Source organism: Petaurus breviceps, unplaced genomic scaffold, assembly GCF_028583685.1.
Source record: "Petaurus breviceps papuanus isolate PSGF00001 unplaced genomic scaffold, PetGlider_PUasm1.0 189, whole genome shotgun sequence".
NCBI lineage: Eukaryota > Metazoa > Chordata > Mammalia > Diprotodontia > Petauridae > Petaurus > Petaurus breviceps.
Window position 1 is genome coordinate 18,280,283 of NW_027185809.1, and position 17,687 is coordinate 18,297,969.

At 36.9% G+C, this 17,687-nt stretch overlaps 1 protein-coding gene across 1 annotated transcript in view; it reads left to right on the forward strand.

The window, feature by feature from the left end:
• Nucleotides 1-17,687, forward strand: part of ESR2 (estrogen receptor 2) — a gene marked incomplete at its 5' end in the record, with an annotated part of 77,426 nt that overhangs the window by 13,669 nt on the left and 46,070 nt on the right. The window contains one exon of the mRNA XM_069091727.1: nt 226-522. Coding sequence (XP_068947828.1) covers nt 226-522 — 297 coding nt within the window. The remainder of the gene's footprint in view (nt 1-225; nt 523-17,687) is intronic.

A 17,687-nucleotide genomic window follows, 5' to 3' on the forward strand; every position in this document is an offset into this window, starting at 1 on the left:
AGATAGATAGATAGATAGATGATAGATAGATAGATAGATAGATAGATAGATAGATAGATAGATAGATAGATAGAATATACAGCTCACACACAAAGAAGGGATGTTCACTTCTCCATATAATTGACCTCTGACTCGCCAACCAAGGGGGCACAGGAAATGCTAAGGGATGGCAGGAGAAAAAGAGGGAGAACATTTTACTAATGTTTCCCTTTCCCCCATCTATAGGTTCCCGGAGAGAACGTTGTGGGTATCGAGTTATCCGAAGGCAGCGGAAGGCAGATGAGCACATCTGTCTTAGCAAAGCAAAGCAAAACAATGAAAATGTAACCCGAGTCAAAGAGCTGCTGATGAATGCCCTGAGTCCTGAGCAGTTTGTGCTATCTCTGCTAGAAGCAGAGCCACCCAATGTATTTGTGAGTCGTCCCAACAAACCATTTACCGAAGTCTCCATGATGATGTCATTGACCAAGCTTGCTGACGAGGAGTTGGTTCACATGATTGGATGGGCCAAGAAAATTCCTGGTAGGAGTTTTGGGGGCTAATTTTGCCATTGGTTTGTAGAGAGAATTCCATCACAAACTCTATAATCAGTTGCTGTCTCCCTGAATCAAATGTGAATATATTCATTTTTCTTCAGAAGTAGGTAATGGAAATGACTGACCTGGTACTGTGGGAGGAGTCTAAAAATGTCACAAACCTGTTATGGCTTCATCTTCAGTAGTTGAATGCCATTTATGCCTCAAGGAAGATGCTAGCAAGGACACTGGATAGAGCCAGACTCAGAGTCAAGAGACATGGGTTCAAATACCACCTCTTAAACACTTAGGCTGTGTGACCATAAACAAGTCACTTAACCTAGCAATGCTCTAGGCAGCTCTCATTGACTAAATTGCAGATAAGGTGCCCAACATTGGTAAAAGGAATTTCTTCTTTGGGAGTTCCCAACATCAGTGAAAGTGCAGATAGGGAATTCCCTACATCAAAGAGAGTGCAAAAAAATTGCCTTTACTAGTTTTTACATAATCTTCAAATGATAAAATAAAAAAAAACTAAGTCTTAAAATCTGAATTTTTAAAAATACTCTGTAGAATGCTGTTCTGAGAGAGCAAATTCATCTGAATAAACTTTTTTCAGTTAATTTATTTTTAGTTTTCAACATTCACTTCCATAAGTTTTTAATTTTCTCCCCTTCCCTCCACTCCACCTCCTTAGGACATCATGCAATCTGATAAAGGCTCTACATATACATTCTTATTTAAAAATATTTTCACATTAGTCATGTTGTATAGAAGAATGATAACAAATGGGAAGAGCCATAACAAAAAAAAAATAGTCTTGTTTACTCTGCATTCGGACTCCATGGTTCTTTCTCAGGATGTGGATGGCATTTTTCATCATGAGTAACTTGGAATTGTTTTAGGTCCTTGCATTGCTGAAAAAAACTAAGTCTATCAAAGTCAGTTATCACAAACTGTGGTTGTTACTATGTATAATATTCTCCTGGTTCTGCCCACTTCACTAAACATCAGTTCATATAAGTCTTTCCAGGTTTTTCTCAAGTCCACTTGCTCATCATTTCTTATAGCATAATAGCATTCCATTAAATTCAAATATCACATCTTCTTCAGTAATTCCCTAATTGATGGGCATCCCCTCGATTTCCAGTTCTTGGCCACCACAAAAAGAGCTGCTATAAATATTTTTTATAGATGTGGGTCCATTTCCCATTTTCATGATCTCTTTGGGATACACATAGAAATGGTATTGCTGGGTCATGTACATTTTATAGCCATTTGGGCATAGTTCCATATTGCTCTCCAGAATGGTTGGATCAGCTCACAATTCTACTCACAACATTAGTGTTCCAACTTTCTAATATCTTTTCCAACATTCATCATTTTCCTGTTTCATCATTGTTAGCCAATCTGATAGGTATAATGTGGTACCTCAGGGTTGTTTTGATTTGTATCTCTCTAATCAATAGTGATTTAGAACATTTTTTAGAATTTCATTATTTGTTTATTTACTTTTAGTTTACAACATTCAGTTCCACAAGCTTTTGAGTTCCAAATTTTTTCCCCTTCCCTCTTCTCCCCACTATGGCTGCATGCAATTCAATATAGGTTCTACAAATAAATACCTTCACATTAAACATTTGGGAAGTTATAAAGAAGGATTATAACCAATGGAATGAGCAATGAGGATGAAGTAACAAAACAAAAAAAGAGAGAGAAAATAGTTTGCTTTGATCTGCATTCAGACTCCATAAAATCTTTCTGTGGATGTGGATATCCCTTTTCCATCATGAGTCCTTTGGAGTTGTTTTATACCCTTTCATTGCTGAGATGATCCCAGTCTATCAGATATCATGTGTCTGTAATTGTGTACAGTGTTCTTCTGGTTCTGCTCCTCTTACTCAGCTTCAGTTTATATAAGTCTCTCCAGGTTATTATGTAGTCCGTCTGTTCCTCATTTCTTAGAGCACAATAGTATTCCATTACATTCATTTACCACAACTTGTTTAGCCATTCCCCAATTGATGAGCATTCCCTTGATTTCCAATTCTTTGCCACCACAAAAAGAATTCCAATAAATATTTTTGTGCATATGGGTCCTCTTCTCACTCATATGACCTCTTTGGGATAGAGCCCTAGAAGTTCATGCCCCAAAAGGTTTTTATAACCCTTTGGACATAGTTCCAAATTGCTTTCCAGAATGGTTGGATCAGTTTACAACTTATTTACCATTTCCTCTGTGGTAAGGAAAACTGCAGTTATCGAATTAAAATCATTCTAGTACTGAAAACTGTAGACCAATTTTAAATTTTCACTTTTGGGGAAAGAATATTTTTAAAAGCAGGATAGGGTCAGGGAGGCACTATAAAAAAAGCTTTTTGATTAGGGGTCGAAAAAGGACATAAAAACCTGTTCTAAAATATAAATAAAATCATACAGGCTGTGGGGCAGGCCTTATACAGAATTCATAATTACAGAAAATTTCTCACACGGGGCAGCATTATCTTGCTTTTAAACTGTAAAGATACATTTTTACAGCATTTGCATCTTTTACAATTGTTTGGAGAAAAAAAGACATGAAACCAACAATGTAGGATTTGACATGTACAGTTTTAACATTATTCCATGATACTGCCATAACACTTCCAGAAAGTTTTTCTGTTTTATATTTAAAATGTTTCTTTTCTGTATGATGTGCGTGCAAGTTTGCCATAACTCTTTTCTTAAACTTTTTAGTGCCATTTCTAGTATATTCCTGTAAATGTCAGTTACTGAAAATGAGTCAATGTAAAGTAGTTTTAGCTTGTTTATTGCAATGCTGGAATGAACACAATTGAATAAAAAAAGGTAGCAAGTACCCTTTGATGTTACTGGTAATCATGGACCCTTCTCCTGGGGCATTTGTTTTACTTTCATAATAAACAGCAACAAAAAAAGTTCACAACTTCACCAACAATGCATCAGTGTTCCAATTTTCCCACAACTTCTCCAGCATTTATCATTTTCCTGTTTTGTCATGTTAGCCAATCTGACTAGTGAGTTGTTTTGATTTGCATTTCTCTAATCAATAGTGATTTAGATTATATTTTTCATATGATTATAGATATCTTTAATTTCTTCCTCTAAAAACTGCCTGTTCATATCCTTTGACTATCAATTGGAGCCATGACTTATTTTCATGTAAATTTGACTCAGTTCTCTATACATTTTAGAAATGAGGTCTTTATCAGACAGAGACACTAGTCATAAAATTTTTTCCCCAGTTTTCTGCTTCTCTCCTAATCTTGGTTCCATTGGCTTTGTTTGTGCAAAATCTTTTCAATTTAATGTGATAAAAAAAATATCCATTTTGCATTTCATAATGTTCTCTATCTCTTGTTTGGTCATAAATTCTTCCATTCTCCATAAATCTGACAGATAAACTATTCTTTCCTCCCCTAATTTGTTTATAGTATCAACTTTTATATACAAATTGTGTACCCATTGATCTATGCCTGATTTCTGCCACACTACTTTCCAGTTTTCCGAGCAGTTTTTGTCAAATAGTGAGTTTTTTTCCCCAGAAACTGGGGTCTTTGGGTTTATCCAAGAGTAGATTGCTATAATCTTTGACTACTATGTCTTGTGTACCTAACCTATTCCATTGATACACCCCTCTATTTGTAGTTTTGATGATTGCTGCTTTTTAATACAATTTAATATCTAGGCCACCTTCCCTAGCATTTCTTTTCATTAATTCCCTTGATATTCTGGACATTTTGTTCTTCCAGATGAATTTTGATATTATTTTTTCTATATATATAAAATTATTTTTGGTAATTTGATTGACATGGCACTGAATAAGTAAATTCATTTAGGTAGAATTGTCATTTTTATTATATTAGCTCAGCCTATCCATGAGCAACTGATGTTTTTCTGATTATTTAGATGACTTTATTTGTGTAAAAAGTGTTTTTTAATTGTGTTCATATAGTTCCTGGGTTTCTTTTGGCAGGTAGACTCTCAAATATTTTGTAATATATATAGTAACTTTAAATGGAATTTCTCCTTCTATGTCTTGCTGTTGGGCTTTGCTAGTGATATATAGAAATGCCCATGATTTATTTGGGTTTATTTTATATCCTGCAACTTTGCTAAGTTCTTTATTATTTCAAGGAGTTTTTTACTTTATTCTCCAGGATTCTTTAAGTATATCATCATATCATTTGCAAAGAGTGATAACTTAGTTTCTTCTTTGCCTATTCTAATTCCTTCCATTTCTTTTTCTTCTTTTATTGCTAATACTAACATTTCTAGTACTATTGTGAATAACAGTGGTGATAATGGACATACTTGTTTCACCCCTGATCTTATTGGAAATTCATCTACCTTATCCCCATGACATATAATGCTTGCTGATGGTTTTAGGTAGATGCTACTTATCATTTTAAGGAAGACTTCTATGCTCCCCAGTATTTCTAAAAGCAATGGATGTTGTATTTTGTCAAAAGCTTTTTTCTCAGGGTGGCCAGGTGGCTCAGTGAGTAAGAGCACCAGCTCCAGTGTCAGGATGACCTGGGGATCAAATCCAGGCTCAGATACTTAGCACCACACCCAGAAATAACTGGCCGTGTCACCTTGAGCAAGTTACTTAACCCCGAGTGCTTATATTAAAAAAAAAAAATTTCTGCATCTGTTGACATAATCATATGGTTTCTGGTAGTTTTGTTGTTGATATGGTCAATTAAATTGATAGTTTTCCTAATATTGAACCAGCCCTGCATTCCTGGTATAAATCCTACCTGATCAAAGTGTATCATTGTCATGATAAGTTGATGTAATCTTTTGGATAATATTTTATTTAAAAATTTTGCATCCATATTCATGAGGGAAATTGGTCTATAATTTTCTTTGCATTGGCTTTTCCCAGTTTAGGTATCAGTACCTTATTTGTATCATAAAAAGAATTTAGTAGGACTCCTTCTTTGCCAGTTTTCCCAAATAGTCTATATAGTGTTGGAATTAATTGTTCTTTAAATGTTTGAAGGAATTCACTTGTCAATCCATCTGGCCCTAGAGATTTTTTCCTAGGAGTGCATTGATGACTTGTTCAATTTCTTTTTCTGAGATGGTATTATTTACGTATTTTACTTCCTCTTGTTAATCTGGGCAATTGATATTTTTGTAAAGATGCATTGATTTCCCTAAGATTGTCAAATTTACGGGCATACAGTTGGGCAGAATAATACCTAAATATTGTTTTAATTTACTCTTCATTGGTGGTGAAACTTTTCATTTTTGATATTGGTAATTTGGTTTTCTTCTTTCTTTTATTTAAGTAAATTAACTAAAGGTTAATCAGTTTTATTGGTTTTTTTTTCATAAAACCAGCTCTTAGTTTTATTTCTTATTAGTTCAATAGTTTTCTGAATTTTAGTTTTATTAATCTCACTTTTGGCTTTCAGAATTTCTAATTTGGCATTTAATTTAGGATTTTTAATTTGTTCTTTTTCTAGCTTTTTCAGTTGCATGCCCACATCATTGATCTCCACTTTCTCTATTTTATTCTTGTAAGCATTCAGAGACATAAAAATCTCCCTTAAGAACTCCTTTTCCTGCATCCCATAAGTTTTGGCATACTGTCTTGTTTTTGCCATTCATTTGAATGAAATTATTGTTTCTATGATTTGTTATTTGACCTACTCATTCTTTAGGATTAGATTATTTAGTTTCCAATGAATTTTTAGTCTATCTTTCCATGGTGCTTTATTACATATAAGTTTTATTGCATCATGATCTGAAAAGGATGCATTTAATATTTTTGCCTTTCTCCATTGAATTGTGAGGTTTTATGCCATAGTACATGTCAATTTTTGTGTATGTGACATGTACCACTGAGAAAAAAAGTATATTCCCTTCTACCCCCATTCAGTTTTCTCCAGAGGTCCACCATATCTTCCTTTTCTAAAATTCTGTTCACCTCCTTAACTTCTTTCTTGTTAATTTTGTGCTTAGATTTTTCAAGTTCAGAGAGGGGGAGGTTGAGTTCCCCCACTAGTATAGTTTTGCTGTCTATTTCTTCCTATAACTCCCTTAACTTCTCCTCCTATAAGAATTTGAATGCTGTACCACTTGGTGCACATAATATATATATATATATATATATATATGTATATATATACATAATTATAATAAGTAATGATATTTTTTCATTGTCTATGGTGTCTTTGAGAAAGATATAGTTTACTTCCTTATCTCTTTTGATTATATCTATTTTTGCTTTTGCTTTGAGATTAGGATAGATACCCCTGCTTTTTTTACTTCAGCTGAAGCATAATATATTCTACTCCAACCTTTTACCTTTATCCTTTGTGTATCCCCCTATTTCAAATGTGTGCCTTGTAAATAACATATTGTAGGATTAGAATTTTTAATTCATTCTGTTATCTACTTCAGTTTTTTGGGAGAGTTCATCCCATTCACATTCACAGTTATGATTACTATCTGTGTCTTTCCCTCCATCCTATTTCCACCTCTGTTTATGTTTTTATTTCTCCCTTCTCCTTTTCCCTCCTCAAGAATTTTACTTTTGACCACTACCTCTCTCAATCTTTCCTCCCTTTTATCAGCCTCCCCTCCCTTTTCTTTTCCTTTTCCCTTACTACTTCTTTCCTCCCTTCAAAACACCCACTTTTCTTTCCCCTTTCCCCTCTTACTGCCTGTAGGGCAAGTTAGATTTCTATATTTAACAGAGTATGTTATTCCCTCCTTCAACCAAATCCAAGGAGAGTAAAGTTCAAACAATTTTCATCTCCCTCCCCTTTTTCCCTCTGCTATAATATGTTTTTGTGCCTCTTCATGTGATGTAATTTGCTCTTTTCTGCCTCCTCTTTTCCTCTTCTCCCATTACAATCCCTTTTCACACTGTAATTAGGTTTTTTATTATCACATCAGTTAATTTATACCTACACCCTCTATCTATGTATATCCCTTCTTAATATCACAATAAAGATACAATCCTCAAAATTTACAATTATCATCTTCCCATGTAGGGATGGAAAAGTTTTGCCCTTATTGAGTAACATGAAGTTTTTTTTTTCCTGCTTACCTTTTTATATCTCATCTTTGTATTTGAAAATCAATTTTCCATTGAGCTCTGGTCTTTTCACCAGAAAGGTCTGAAAGTCCCTTATTTCTTTGAATATCCATTTCCTTGCCTGAAAGATTATGCTCAATTTTCCCAAGTTGATCCTTGGTTTTATGTCAAACTCCTTTGCCTTATTGAATATCATATAACAAGCCTTCTGATTTTCTAATGTAGAAACTCATAGAAACTATGAGATCTTGATTATAGTTCCATGACATTTGAATCATTTCTTTCTGACTGCTTGCAGTATTTTTCCTTGAACTGATAATTCTGGAATCTGGCTACAATATTCCTTAGCTTTTTCAATTTGGTATCACTTTCAGGATTTGATTAGCAGATTCTTTCGATGACTGTCTTATACTCTTGTTCTAGGACATCAGGGTAGTTTTCCTTGGTAATTTCTTTTTTTTTTTTCAAATGGTTTATTAACTTCTGATTTACTTCATTCATTTTGGCCAGATTTTGAGTTACACATTTTCTCCCCATTTTTCCCCTACCCACCACCCCAAAATAGCAGTCTCCCAGGATATCCCCTCCTTCAATATGCTTTCTCCCATATTTTCTCCCATAACCCTGTCAAATTTTCCAGTGGATCTCTATGCCCCAGTGATTGTATATCTTATTTCCCAATTACGTGTAAAATAGTATTAATAATAATAATATATATACATATATAATGTATTTAAGTATTTTATTTTAATACTTTGAATTCCATATTCATTCCCTTCCTCCTTATCTCCCACCCTTACTGGGAAGATAAGTGGTTCAGTATAGGTTGTACATGTGTGGCTAATGCAAAACAATAACATAGCAGATATATTGTAAAAGACTGACTATATTTCCCTCCCTCCTATCCCACCTCCCAATTGTTCTATTCTCTACTTTGATCCCATCCCTTTTCAAAAGTGGGTGCTCCCAACTTCCCTCCCCCCCCAGCCTGCCTTCCTTTCCATCATCCCCCCTCTCATACCCTTCTCCCCCTACTCTCCTGGAGGGTGAGATACCCTATTTAGTGTGTATTTCATTCTCTCCTCAAACCAAATTCAATGGGAATAAGGTTGACCCATGCCCTTTTGCCTTCCTATTCTTCCCCTCTATTGTAACCATTTTCCCTTGCCTTTTCTGTATGAGATAGCTTATCCCATTCTGTCTCTCCCCATCTCCTGTCATTATGTTCCTCTCTCACCTCTTAATTTCACCTTTTAAGTATCATCCCTTCCTGTTAAATTGATCCTGTGCCCTCTATGTATACCTGTAAACATATATACACACTTTCACATATGTATTCATATGCCCATATACCCTCATATATAGACACACACACACACATATATTCCCTTTAACTACTGAGAAAAGTTTCATAAGTTACAATTATTGTTTTTCTGCATAGGAATGTTGATAGTTCAACTTTGATAAATTCCTTATGATTTCTTTTCCCTGTTTACCTTCTCATGCTTCTCTTGCTTCTTGTATCTGAATGTCAAATTTTCTATTCAACTCTGGTTTTGCATCAAGAATGCTTGAAAGTCCTCTATCCCACTGAATGATCATATTTTCCCCTGAAACATGATACTCAATTTTGCTGGGTAGATGACTCTTGGTTTTAATCCCAGCTCCTTTGACCTCCAGAATATCATATTCCAAGCCCTTCATGTAGAACCTGCCAGATCCTGGGTTATCCTGATTGTGTTTCCAAAATATTCAAATTGTTTCTTCCTGGCTGCTTATAATATTCTCTCCTTAATCTGGGAATTCTGGAACCTGGCTATACTATTCCTAGGAATTTTCTTTTGGGGATCTTTTTCAGGAGGTGATCGGTGGATTCTTTCAACCTCTATTTTGCCCTCTGGTTCTAAAACATCAGGGCAATTTTCCTTGAGAATTTCTTGAAGGATGATTTCTAGGTTCTTTTTTTTTATCATGGCTTTCAGGTAGTCCAATAATTTTTAAATTATCTCTCCTGGATCGATTTTCCAGGTCAGTGGTTTTTTCCCATGAGTTATTTCACATTGCCTTCTATTTTTTCATTTGTTTGGGTCTGTTTAATAGTATCTTGATTTCTCATAAAGTCACTAGCCTCCATTTACTCCAATCTAATTCTGAAGGTATGATTCTCTTCAGTGAGCTTTTGAGATTCTTTTTCCATCTGTCAAATTCAGCTTTTTAAGGCATTCTTCTCCTCATCACCTTTTTGAGCCTCTTTTGCCATTTGAGTTAGTCTATTTTTTAAGGTGTTATTTTCTTGTCAGATTGTTGACTCTCATTTCAAAATTTTCCTGCATCGTTCTCATTTCTCTTCCCAATTTTTCCTCCACTTCCCTTATCTGCTTCTTAAGGTACTCTTTGGCCTGTAACCAGCTCGTATTTTTCTCGGAAGCTTTTGGTGCAGGACTTCTGACTTCACTGTCTTCTTCCTGTTCCATGCTTTTATCTTTTCTGTCCTCAAAATAGGTGTAAAGTTGGATTGCTCAGTGTGCTTTGCTTCCCTTGCCTGCTCATGTTGCCACTCAATTACTTGACTTTTGGGCTTTTTGCCACAGTAAGACTCTGCTACTAAGACTCTGCAGACAGGGGAGCTTTATCCCAATTGCTAGGGTTTTCTCAGCTGCCCTATTATTAGTTGGGTGCCCTCTCTGAAACCTCCACATGCTCTGGCAAGCTGCTCACAAACCCCAGGACCTTCACCGTAGACCACAATCCAGATCCAAACAGGTTAAAACAAGAGCGATTACCCCTCAGACTGGTCACTTGGTCCCCCTACAATCTGCAGGCTGGGAGCTGAATCTGCCATGGTGCCACAGCAGCTTCTCCCTCCAGGGTATTAAGGCTGGGCTGCACTCCCAAACTACTAGATCCCAAAGTCCACACTACACTGACCTCTCACTTTGTCCTTAGCATCTATGTGTTGATAATTCTGAAAACCGCCACAGCTGCTGGTGATCTGAAGTCCCTCCAGCCAGCAGGTGGTCAGGCCTGCCCTGATGCCAAAACCTCAAGCTCGCTCGCAGGGCTGGTCTGCAACTTTCAGAGCACTCTGGCCACTTCCTGCCAGACTGCCAGGCTGTTCTCAGTGGGAGATTAGCTTCTCTGTGTCATTTTGTGTGTTCTTTAGCTCCAAAGTTTGTTCAGAGTAACTTTTTACATGAATTGGAGGAGGTGGGAGCTGGATCCACACAGAAGTCCTGTTTCTACTACATCATCTTGACTCCACCCCTAAGATACAGTTCTTAAATCACTGAACCTACTCATATCTGACTCTCTAGTCTCTTCTTGATAAATGGTCAAAGGCACTTTAATCTCCTGGAAGTGGGGAACACCTCACAGTAAGCAGTCTCCATCTCCAGAGATGTCACCAGAAGCACTACTAGAAGCATGAAGACCAGTCTAGGCTCACTTTCTTCCACATTGCCCATCCTCCACTTTGAGGTAATCGTGTTCCAATCCTGCAACATCACACCAGTTGTTTTGTGAACCCAGAGTGACACACCAGTAAAATTAAGTTTGTTTGTTTTTAAAGCAATCGGGGTTAAGTAACTTGCTCAAGGTTACACGGCCAGTTATTTCTGGGTGTGGTGCTGAGTGTCTGAGCCCGGGATTTGATCCAGGTCAATCCCAACACTGGAGCCAGTGCCCTTACTCGCTGAGCCACCTGGCCACCCCTAAGCAATTGGGGTTAAGTAACTTGCTCAAGGTTACACAGCCAGGTGTTTCTGGGTGGGTGCTAAGTGTCTCAGCCCGGGATTCAATCTCCAGGTCTTCTCAACCCTGGAGCCGGTGCTCTTACTCGCTGTGCTACCTGGCTGCCCCAGAATTAAGTTGTTTTTGACATGTCTGACTCTTCATGATTCATTTGGATTTTCTTAGCAAGGACTTGGGGTGGTTTACCATTTCCTTCTCCAGCTTGTTTTACAGATGAGAGAACTGAGGCACACAAGGTTATATGACTTGCCCAAAGTCATACAGCTAGTAAGTGTCTGACACTGGATTTGAACTCAGGTCTTCCTGACTCCAAGCCTGGTGCTCTAGCCACTGAGCCACCTAGCTGCCCTTTTACTTAGCCATGGCAGGAGTACATTTAACAATGATAAGCACTGAGGACACCTCAGGTTGATTCACCTAAGGGAAGACCAATTTCGTGAATATCAGTGAATCCCTGGAGTTCTTGTGGTTATTTTATACTTGTATAACTAGAAAGTAGTCAACAACCTAATCTTTAGTGCCCTGAACCGACTAAGTCTGTGCAATGGCCTCAATGCCTTTTAAGGTTAAACTAGCCTAAGTGGAAGGGGGCAGGGATTACAAGTGTAAGGACAACAATTAGAAGAAAAATAGAAAAGATAAGTTGGTATTTCTATAACACTCTTCTTTTCCATCAATAACAGGGGAAGCCTACATTTGTATATTAACATTACAGTCCCCCAATGTTCCTTATAAGAAAGTAGAAAGTGACACTAAAGAAAACAAGGGCTGGAATAGGGGTGGAGAATCTGTGGCCTCGAGGCCACATGTGGCCCTTTAGGTCTTCAATTGCAGCCCTTTGATTAAATCCAACTACACAGAACAAATGCCCTTAATAAAAGCATTTGTTCTGTGAATCTCAGACTCAGTCAAAAAGCCAAACCTAAGGATCTAGAAGACCACATGTGGCCTCAAAGCCACAGGTTCCCTACCTCTGGGCTAGGACAACAACTGTATTGACCAATTATACTCAGAAATTTTGTTATGGAAAAAATGCAATCAAGACAATATCAGCTATTCACCCTATATATCTCCTTTCCTATTTCTACAAAATATGACAAAAATTTGCACAGAGACATCCTTGATAAAGGTATACAAAAGTAATAGATAAGCTTTAAAAAATATACAGAAGACCACATTTTTAGTCACACAATTTGCCAAAACGTGCAGAGAATATTAGAATCAACTGTAATATATAGTCTATTGATTATAATTAGATATTTGATTTGATGGAACAAAATGCATCTGGTTTTCTTATAACAAGTGTCTCCTATCCATTGTAATTGTTATTAAATGACACACTTCCACAAATGGGTACCTAATTTTTAAAACTAATCCTTTTTTAGTTAGTAGAATAGTGGTAAGAAAATGCATTTTTGTAGTATGCTGGATAAGCCAATTGTACCATCATCTAAAAATTGTTTAGTAATTGCTACTTTACCAATTTGACAGGAGAGTATGACAATCTATGATTTTTTTTGCATGTGTGCTTTGATTTTCTTATAGAGATTATTGATAGGAATCATAGTTTTAAAATTGAAAGCAAACACAGAGGTCATTCGGTCTATTACTTTCATGTAACAAATGAGGAAACCAAGATCTAGACTTGTCCAAGTACACAGCGGTAGCACAGCTCAGATTCAAACACAGGTGTTCAGACCACATCCAGTGGTCTGGCCACTCGCCTGCAGTTCATTACTTAGAGGATCTTTTTTCCTAAATTTTGGTTTTTTCCTAATCATTTCTAGAGGAATGTTTCTCCCAGGTATTCAAAACTTGTGTTCTTGCCTGATGCTAAATCTAACGTGAGTAAGTTTGGGTAATTTATAGTATATTATTAAATTTAAAATGCTCATGTTAACTCCCAGATTGACTATTTCCCATTAAAGAGCTAATATGGCATGGTGCTAGACATGGAGTCCAGAAAACCTGGGTTTAGTTCTTGATTGGGACATCTATTTGCTAACTTATTGGGGTCAAGTCACTTGAGCTTTTCCCATTTGGAAGGTAGAGATAATACCAATGGTGCCTACTTCACAGGGCTGTTTGGGACCTTATACAAATCATATATGCAAAGCAGTTTGCAAATTTTAGAGGTCCATATAACTGTCAATGTGCTTTGGCATAATAAATATCTTTTCCAATTTAGTTAAACATACAGATTCTAGTCTGATTTTAATGAAGACAGTAATTTCATTTCTTGGTTAAGAACAGGTACATTGACCAATCCTTGATCTTTTTGGTATGGCTCCTCACTCTACCTTTTTAGTATGAAACCATCTATCTTTTTATCTTTCATGATGCTTGGTTCATGCCTATTTCTATTGCCTGCCACATTATGCTACAGACTCATACCAAATCATTGAAACTCCTTTGACTTTTGTTTGTTTGTCTTAGTAAAAATTACTTTTTAATTACATTTCTTCTGTCTTTTGTATGGCTGATTATTTTTAGCCCAAGTGCTCAACTTTTCTTCACCTAAAATTGCAGACAGATATTTCCTGAACATTGAGTAAACAATTAAATCTTTTAAGAAGGTTAAAATAAATTCTCATAAAAGAGGCCTTGGTTAGTGTAAGTTTGTGTGGGTTTGCAACAAGTAATTAATAAGAAATTCTAGATAGTGAATTTCACTTATTTAGTAGATTGCTACATCTTGGTCAGGCAGCACCTATGGATGGTAAGCTGGGTTTATAATTAAACCGGAAGAGAATTTTGTGTTTGGTCACATTTAGGAAATTTCACAGTGTTTTTAACGATCCTAAGTTGCTTGCTGCTATAAAAATGTGCCCTTTTAAAAACCAGAATTCTTCCTGGTGATGCTACATGATTGTGAATCATGAAATTTTCAGAAGAATTATAGTGGTGATTGACCAAAAGGACAATGGAAAGGTACATAGTGGGTACAACCTAAGTTTATCTTGTGTGTGAGAAGTGGTAAAATGGACATTGTCAAGTATAGGCTAACTGGAAAAGGAGGTGTGCAGGTCATTTAATAAGAGGAAGAGAAAAAAGATGGATGACCTCAGCACTTTCCTGGGTGTAGCACCAATGCAATATTCACAGTGCCCACGATCACTATAAATGTACCTGCATGGGGCTCGATCACAAAATATAACAGGCTCTCCATATAGAAGACAGAAGCAAAACAAGAGGCAAAACATTTATTCAGACACCAGAAAACCAAATCCCAAAACCAGTAAGCTACTTCCATCATTGTAGCCAAGTTTATAAGTCATAATGGCACAGAGAGCCACACCATCCTTTAACCTTCCCACAAACCAATATTTTTACTCACAAGTCTAACTGTCTCCCTGGGACACATGGTCTCCTCCTCCCAGTCTAGCTACGTAGCTCTGATTCCTAGCTTCCTGTGCTCTGCTCCACCCTTCAGCAAACTCTTTCCACCACAGGCTCCATGTGATTACATTCAGCCTAGTGATTGGAGACCTTCCCTGCTTTGAAAATGTACTCTGAGGGGCAGCTAGGTGGTACAGTGAGTAGAGCACTGGCCCTGGAGTCAGGAGGACATGATTTCAAATCTGGCCTCAGACACTTAACACGTACTAGCTGTTAGGCAAGTCACTTAACTCCAATTGTCCTGCCTTCCCCCCTCCAAAAAGACAAAAAGAAAAAGAAAAAGAAAAAAAATATATATATATATATACTCTGCCCTTTACAAGACTGAATGTAATCACGTGGAGCCTGAGATGGGAGGAGTTTGCTGAAGGGTGAAGCAGACCCCACAGGAAACTGGGAGTCAGAGGAGGATGGGAGGAGGAGAGTATGTGTCCCAGGAAGTCAGTCAGGCTTGTGAGTAAAATATTGGTTTGTGGAAAGGCTAAGGGATGCTGTGGCTCTCTGTGCTGTTATGGCTTATTAAATTCTCTGCTACTGTGATGGAATTGGCTTACTGGTTTGGAGATTTGATTTTCTGGTGTCTGAATAAATGTTACACTTCTATATGGAGAGTCTGTTACATTTTGTAATTGAGCACATTGAGTAATTGCAGGTGTGTTTATATTGATTGTGGGCACTGTGAATATTGCATAGACGCTACACCTGGTAATCAACCAAGAAGCATTTATTAAATGCCCATGCATTATGCTAGGCACTACCAAAACAAATACTTGAGGGCTCAAGAAGCTCATATTCTTTTAGGAGAAACAACATGTATGTAAATTAGTAAATACGAATTATATACAAGGTGAAAAAGTACCTGGAGTGGATAGGACTGTAGCTACTTGGGGGTGAAGAATCGAGATAAGTATCTTATGGGTCAATGCCCCTTAAACTGAGCCTTTGATGAAACTAGGGATTCTAAGAGGCAAGGAGGGGGTGCATTCCTGGCATGGGAGAAAGACTATACAAAGACTTGAAGATGGGAGAGAGAATGTAGTTTATGGGGGAAATGATGAATAGTCCAGCTCAGCTGGAATGTTGTATGTGTAAAGGAGAACAATGTGACCTGGAAATGGGGTCTGGAGCCAGATTGTGAAGAGCATTAAATGTTTAATAGAAGAATTTGTACTTAGCACAGAGTCTGCTACATGGTAGGTGTTTAACAAATTCTAGTTGACTGACTGGCTGGTCTTGGTGACAAAAGGAAGCTGTTAGAGCAAGGGAGTTATATGGTCAAATCTGCTTTAGGACTATCACTTTAAAAACTTTGTGAAGGGTGGATTGGAGAAGAGAGACAACTAGATGTAGGGGAACCAGTTGGGAGGCTGCTTCCATAGTCAAGAGAAAAGGCAATGAGGACCTAAACTGAGGTGACAAACAAGTGAGTGCATACAGGGCATATTGTAATGATAAAACCAAGGAGATTTTACAGTTAATTGAATGTGAGGGATGAAGGAGTGAGAAAGGTTGAAAACCTGTGAGACTGGAAGGAGGGTTAAACATCAACAGAAATAGGGAAGTTAGGAAGCCCTACACCTCAGGTGCTAGAGGAAATAAGCCTTCCAGCATGTTGGATAGAACCTTCATAAAGGATTAATAGAAAGACACAGCCCCAAATTATATAAAATGAGCAAGTAAGGATTGTGATTTGTGCCAATGTATACATTTTAACGAAGTTACAGATTCATTGGAGTGTAGTTAAATTTAAATCTTTTGTATTCTTGTTTAAACAAAAAGAAAATTCCAGGGAATGATTAGCATCTAAAGGCAAATCCAGAAGGAAGCATAAGTAAAATGTAAAATTTGGCACAGAAAGGTATGATATTTCATTTAAAAGCAGACCAGAATTCACAAAACAGTTCCCCTTGTAGAAAAGCCTTAAGAGCTGGCAGATTAATCTTTAACAGTGGTACAAGGAGCAGCAGTTAAACTTACTCCAATTTTTGAAAATGCCTGCTACAATTGGAGAAGGGAGCCTGTGTTCTCTTGCAGGTACTTATCTGGCTACTTTCACTAGAGGTGAAAAGAAATGGTTTCTTTCTGTTTTCTTCTTCCTTCATAGGAAAAATAGCATTTGTCAGAGTATAAAGAAAAATGCCAAGGTTTCCACAGGTTCCCTCTGGGATTTTTTTTCCCTTAAATTGTTACTTTTGTCCATTTTAAATTACTTGTTCATTTTTGAATCATTCTTGCACGTTTTTCCTTTAATTCAAACTAATGAAATAGGCTTTTATCTTTTTTCCTATTGTCAAACTGTTATCACTGGAGTCTGATGAGTTCCTGTAGTCAATGTAGTCACAGAGGAAACCTTAATTTTTAAAAAGAGGGTTTTTTTTTTCATTTTACTCTTAAAGTGGGGGAAAATGAGGGTGATCAAGATAAAAAAAGATAACTTATTCTTTATTGGTGTCAAATCAAACCTTTTTTCAAAACCATTCCTTTCTCTGAGTATGTATTTTGACAATTAATAATAGTGACTTATACTTGTATGGGCTTTTTTTCCTTTTGAAGCATTTTCATAGGAGTCGACTCACTAGATTGTAACAATCCTGTGGAATTGGTTGATTGGATCTTCTTATCCCTAGTGATTTGGACTAAAATCACATTGCTGGCAGATGACAGAAACTGCCTTTCCATCTCCTTATGTCTGGTATCACAGCTCTTCTCTTTCTCTAAATTAATCTTTCTGTCCTGCCATTGATTCCATCCTTTCCTATTTCCTCCCTCATTTTGGTTCTACATTAATTTGTTTCTTCTCATTAATTTTCAATCTCTTCCTTTTTCCAGGCTCCCTATCTTCTTCCAGGCTTCCATAGTCAATCTTGCTCCAGGAACTTCTACTTCTTGGTCTTTCTGGTTCTTCCTTCCTTCCTTCCTTCCTTCCTTCCTTCCTTCCTTCCTTCCTT